Source organism: Cydia amplana, chromosome 27 (assembly GCF_948474715.1).
Source record: "Cydia amplana chromosome 27, ilCydAmpl1.1, whole genome shotgun sequence".
Classification (NCBI taxonomy): Eukaryota; Metazoa; Arthropoda; class Insecta; order Lepidoptera; family Tortricidae; genus Cydia; species Cydia amplana.
In genome coordinates this window covers 7865742-7872237 of record NC_086095.1, presented here as the reverse complement: position 1 = coordinate 7872237, position 6496 = coordinate 7865742, and the positions used below count along the sequence as shown (strand labels likewise).

General features: G+C 42.4%; 1 protein-coding gene across 1 annotated transcript; it reads right to left on the bottom strand.

The window, feature by feature from the left end:
- Positions 1-4997: 4997 nt before the first annotated feature.
- LOC134660582 (gastrula zinc finger protein XlCGF7.1-like) lies at positions 4998-6437 on the bottom strand. The gene is made up of 2 exons (XM_063516359.1): positions 6218-6437; positions 4998-5705 (listed from the first exon to the last, which is right to left on the bottom strand). Exons 1-2 carry the CDS (start codon positions 6384-6386, stop codon positions 5032-5034), a joined length of 843 nt encoding a protein of 280 aa, XP_063372429.1. The 5' UTR covers positions 6387-6437; the 3' UTR covers positions 4998-5031.
- Positions 6438-6496: the final 59 nt, after the last annotated feature.

Genomic DNA, 6496 nt, shown 5'->3' with positions numbered 1-6496 from the left:
TACTGTACCCTTGCTGAACCTAGTGGAACTCAGGTTTGTTGCAACATAGGCCCACGCTATGTTGGTCATCCGTCATATCTTGATGAGCACTTGGGAGAGCAGTACCCAAGATAGAGCTGGTGCTGAACCGTGGCTGTACCTAGTGGAACTGAGGTTTGGTGCAACATAGGCACACTCTGTTTTGGTCATCCGAATCGTCTTGATGAGTACTTGGGAGAGCAGTACCCAAGATAGAACTGATGCTTAACCCTGGATGTACCTAGTGGAACTCAAGTTTGGTAAAACCTACTATTTTGGTATTAATTACTTTTTGGCAGAAATTTGGTTTACGACAGGTTAGGGACTGGACACGTATAGGGGTGCCATATAAAAATTATTTTGTGCTTTTCGGTGGGTTGGTTTTTTGAAGGCTTTTTTTTAAAGAAATTATATTACGTTATTTTGATTTTTGTTTTTTTTTTGTTTATTTTATTTACTTATTTTATTTTTTACTTTTTAGTGATAAGTACTTCAGGTATTTTAGGTTTTGGACTAAAATAATGTTAATGTTAGCCTCTCCACTTAGTTTTAGTGTAATTCAGTAGGTATCTATTAAGTTATTTTGTTTTGGTTTTCTTTTTGTTTATTTTTAATTTTTTATTCTTTATTATTTATTTTATTTTATTTTTTACTTTTTAGTGATAGGTACTTCATTTACTTCAGGTTTTGGGCTAAAATAATAGTTTGTAAAGCTCTCCATTTAGTTTTGGGCTAGTAAGTAACTACCTACTAATGTTGGTGATGGTCTAACTCGATGATAATCGCGACAAAACACAATATGACATTTCGGTGCCAAACGATTTGTATGTACATATATTGCTCCCACTCCCACTGCCACTCCCACTTCCAGTCCCACTCCCACTCCCATTCCCAGTCCCAGTCCGAGTCCGACTCCCACTATTTTATCTAAATTCGTTGGTTTTCAGCAACTTAAATTTGTTGGTAGTTATACCGATAGCATCGCCACCTACCGGGTCCGATTGGTTTTTCAAACCTTCACCAGACTGTAACAAACACTTTTCTGGAAACCGCAGGCGGTTTGAAAAAAGTTGATCGACCCACCTAGTGGAACTCTGCAACATAGGCACACGACGACAAGTCGGTTAACCAAAACAAAGTGTGCCTATGTTGCACCAAACCTGAGTTCCACTATGTATAGCCAGGGTTCAGCATCAGCTCTATCTTAGGTACTGCTCTCCCAAGTGCTCATCAAGATGTGACGGATGACCAAAATAGCGTGGGCCTATGTTGCACCAAACCTGAGTTCCATTAGGTAAAGCTAGGGTTCAGCATCAGCTTTATCTTGGGTACTGCTCTCCCAAGTACTCATCAAGATGTGACGGATGACCAAAATAACGTGGGCCTATGTTGCATCAAACCTGAGTTCCACTAGGTACAGCCAGGGTTCAGCATCAGCTCTATCTTGGGTACTGCTCTCCCAAGTGCTCATCAAGATGCGACGAATGCCCAAAATAGCGTGGGCCTATGTTATACCAAACCTGAGTTCCACTAGGTACAGCCAGGGTTCAGCATCAGCACTATCTTGGGTACTGCTCTCTCAAGTGCTCATCAAGATGTGACGGATGACCAAAATAGCGTGGGCCTATGTTGCAACAAACCTGAGTTCCACTAGGTACTGCCAGGGTTCAGCATCAGCTCTTTTTCGGGTACTGCTCTCCCAAGTGCTCATCAAGATATGACGGATGATCAAAATAGCGTTGGCCTATTTTGCACCAAACCTGAGTTCCACTAGGTACAGCCAGGGTTCAGCATCAGCTCTATAATGGGTATTGCTCTCCCAAGTGCTCATCAAGATGCGACGAATGCCCAAAATAGCGTGGGCCTATGTTGTACCAAACCTGAGTTCCACTAGGTACAGCCAGGGTTCAGCATCAGCTCTATCTTCGGTACTGCTCTCTCAAGTGCTTATCAAGATGTGACGGATGACCAAAATAGCGTGGGCCTATGTTGCAACAAACCTGAGTTCCACTAGGTACAGCCAGGGTACAGGATCAGCTCTATCTTGGGTACTGCTCTCCCAAGTGTTCATCAAGAGGTGACGGATAACCAAAATAGCGTGGGCCTATGGTGCACCAAACCTGAGTTCCACTAGGTACATCCAGGGTTCAGCATCAGCTCTATCTTGGGTACTGCTCTCTCAAGTGCTCATCAAGATGTGACGGATGACCAAAATAGCGTGGGCCTGTGTTGCAATAAACCTGAGTTAGGCGGCTAGAACCGTAGCCGAGAAGACCGGTCCGGCAGTTCCTGAGCGGCCCCAGCTGACGTCCCTCAGCTCGTCCGTCTCCGTCTCCCAACCCGCAGTGGCTCCGGCAGCTTCAGGGGAGTACTTGCGTGGTGGAACTGTCCTCGGAGCAAAATCAGTACCGGCCTAGAACGTACCCTACCCTACGACGTATTCGTGTGCTTGCGGCGGAAGTTAAGGGAGAATAAATTTAGTTCGTTATTTTAAAAACTACAGTTTCATTTATTCTTACCGCCAACCCGTAGCACTGGCGCCCAACGTGCAGCCAGGGTTCAGCATCAGCTCTATCTTGGGAACTGCTCTCCCAAGTGCTCATCAAGATGTGACGGATGACCAAAATAGCTTGGGCCTATCTTGCACCAAACCTGAGTTCGACTAGGTACAGCCAGGGTTCAGCATCAGCTCTATCTTGGGTACTGCTCTCTCAAGTGCTCATCAAGATGTGACGGATGACCAAAACAGCCTGCCTATGTTGCACCAAACCTGAGTTCCACTAGGTACAGCCAGGGTACAGGATCAGCTCTATCTTGGGTACTGCTCTCCCAAGTGTTCATCAAGAGGTGACGGATGACCAAAATAGCGTGGGCCTATGTTGCATCAAACCTGAGTTCGACTAGGTACAGCCAGGGTTCAGCATCAGCTCTATCTTGGGTACTGCTCTCTCAAGTGCTCATCAAGATGTGACGGATGACCAAAATAGCGTGGGCCTGTGTTGCAATAAACCTGAGTTCCACTAGGTACAGCCAGGGTTCAGCATCAGCTCTATCTTGGGAACTGCTCTCCCAAGTGCTCATCAAGATGTGACGGATGACCAAAATAGCTTGGGCCTATCTTGCACCAAACCTGAGTTCCACTAGGTACAGCCAGGGTACAGGATCAGCTCTATCTTGGGTACTGCTCTCCCAAGTGTTCATCAAGAGGTGACGGATAACCAAAATAGCGTGTGCCTATGTTGCACCAAACCTGAGTTCCACTAGGTACATCCAGGGTTCAGCATCAGCTCTATCTTGGGTAGGTACTGCTCTCCCAAGTTCTCATCAAGGCGTGTCGGATGACCAAAACAGCCTGCCTATGTTGCACCAAACCTGAGTTCCACTAGGAACAGCCAGGGTTCAGCATCAGCTCAGATCTATGTATACTAAAACCTTCTCCAAAATGTAACAAACACTTTTCTGAAAACCGCATCAAAATCGGTTCAGTCAAACACGAGATAATTGCGAACAAATAAATATACATACATACGGGTCAAACTGAGAACCTCCTTTTTTTTAAAGCGGTTAATGAGTAGTTAGTAGGATTTATTAAATAGTGGTCTTGAAAATCTTCTGGGGGTTGAGAGGGATTATATCGAGAACAATTTTATTCAGTTTGTGGCTTGAAACATCGTAGCCAGGTTGTGAAAGACAAATCTCATGCGTTGAAGAATACCTAATTAACAAATGATTAACCGTCCCTACTGCTATCTTTTGTTTGCTGCATAATGTTCTTAGCTAATGTAGAATATAATTATAACCACCAATATACAAATCCACGCGTAAGAAGTCGCGGGCAACAGCTAGTCATATATAAAATACCGGTGAACGGCGTCAACTTTCGGTTTTGGCATCGTAGGTTTTTTTTTTCTAAGTTTGATTCGTAATCAGTAACAAGGTATATTATTTGCAACGGGAGTTATTGATAACATCGGCACGTGTCTAAGACTAAAGCACCGTGACGATGCGCTCGACCCGAGAAAAGCAACAACCAATCACAACTCTTTGCCATTGAAAATTGAACCGTATTTCAACAAGAGCGGCTTCGATCATTTGGAAGCGCGCGAAAGCCGCTCACATCAAACCGCCGTCGCCGACGATCGCTCGGATTCGAAGTAATGTGTGTTTTATGAACAAGGTAGACGGTTTAAATTAGCACGCTTATATGCTGAAAGGGCTTCCCTTATATAAGGGTATAAGGGTAGCCCTTATAAGCCATATGCGGAGCGGATGATAAGGGTTTTGTAAGGGTATTGGGCTACCGATTACTCAAATGGGCTAGCTTTATATAAGGGTTTTAAAGGCTTAATGAAAGGGTATCGTCTGGCAAAGGGTATGGTGAGTTAAGCCTTATGCAATACCCTTACAAAACCCTCTATAAGGGATAGCGGGCGGGTCCCTGGTATCTTATAGCATGATGGCCACCTTTTCTGGGTTATCATTTCAGATCTCTCTCTGTTACCTGAATATAAAAAAAAAGTTATACATTTTACTTATATCAATATCTCACAATTTGAAAACGCTCTTATTCCGCTGATATTACGAGTATGTCACAATTAGGTATTAATTAATCTATAAAAAAATATTATTTTGTATTTACATATAAGCATGCTTTTGAGATGTAAATTAATAATGATAATTTGTAATAAAACTAGCTGGATAGTTAACTATATCATTTATTTCACACTCAACGACTATCAGATCCACTCAATGACGTCATACATAGACAAAATAAATATTTCCAAATATATTGTTGACGACCGGTTTGGCGTAGTGCCTACCCTGCCTATGAAGGTGATTGTCCTGGGTTCGAATCCTGGTATTTGTGTGACGATCACAGATATTTACTCCAGAGTCATGGGCAGGGGTCAACACCCAGGACTCTGGACTCTGGAACAAATATCTGTGCTCATCACGTGCGTAAGCGTCTTCATACTAACTAGCGATTTCACAAACTTTATCTAAAACAAATCTTCAAGTGGCCATAGCGTTAACAGCAAAAGCGTCCTTATGCCGACCGAACTTAGAACCCACTTTTCTGTGCTTATATTTTGTGTGTAACCGGTTATGCTGCACCAGATGTCGTTTCTGGGTGAACGCTTTTTCACACAACTGACATTTGAAGGGTCTGATTCCAGAATGGATTCTCTTGTGACGTTCCAAGCTGATGCGCCTTAAGAACTGCTTATTGCACATACCGCATGGATATGGTTTTATTTTCGAATGACCTTGGGCATGGTACTGCAGACTGGCCAGTTGAGAGAACCTTTTACTGCATGTTTTGCATCCGTACGGTTTCTCTCCCGTGTGTACACGTAAATGGACTCTAACGTCTCTTTTATGTGCAAATGCTTTGTGACAAATGTCACAAATATAGTCTTTTGACACTGGTTTGTCATCTGTATGGATTTTCATGTGACGGTTGACTGTTGATCGGTTGCAGAACTCCTTCTGGCAGTATAGACAGATGAATAACTGTTCTTTCTTGGCTTGCTCGAGTCGTAGTTTCTCTTCTTGGAGTTTGAGGGCTAGGTCTTTGAATTCTGGGTGTCTTTGGCGGTGGGCGGTCATGTAGCGTTTTTGGGCGAACTGTTTGGTGCAGATTTCGCACGTGTATGTTTTTGGAGAGTCTGGCGGTGGGTTCGAGTCTGTTGAGAAAAAAGTTAAAAATGTATATACATAAAACCTAAGACCTAAGATTGCTATCTATTCGTTTTATACTTGAGGGATTTGGGTAACTGAATGATTTGAGTGATTTAATATGTAGAGTATTGTAGAGACAGAAGTTATTTCTTCTTGCATATTGATTGAAATATCATCGGCTAAGAGTGTAAACCTGCTAAATCCATTTTTGAAATTGATTTATATTTAACTTTTATGTAAATACAAGGATTTAGCAGGTTTACACTCTTAGCTAACAATATTCTTAATTTGTTAGATGATCAACGTAGTAATTAATTTAAATCCATAATGATATTAATAGCGCAACCACCTAAAAGTAACAGTACGTAATTATTGTAATCAACAATGTGACCGCAGCCGGCAAAACGTCCCACATTGTCGCTTGCCATACAAGGACGCCGTGACAGGTTATTCGTATAAAGATACAAGCAAATCTCGTCCTTATGGCAAGCGTATATTATAAAATTATCATACTCACCAAGAGAAGTTGGTTCCCCGTCTTCATCGTCCACAAAATAATCCCTTTCGATCTTTATGTCATATTCATTTAAAGTTTGTACCGCCTCCAAACCCTCCCTTTGCTCCTCTTTTATAAAAACGGCGCAAACATCGAGAGGTTCCTGACCTACCGGCACATATTCTTCCATGATTTAATTCATGAAAATTGATTGCAATATTCATCCAAAATAAGAATAGTACACATACTCTATTGCCGTTATAGGTGTATATAACTAAAATGATTGCATCTTTAGTGATA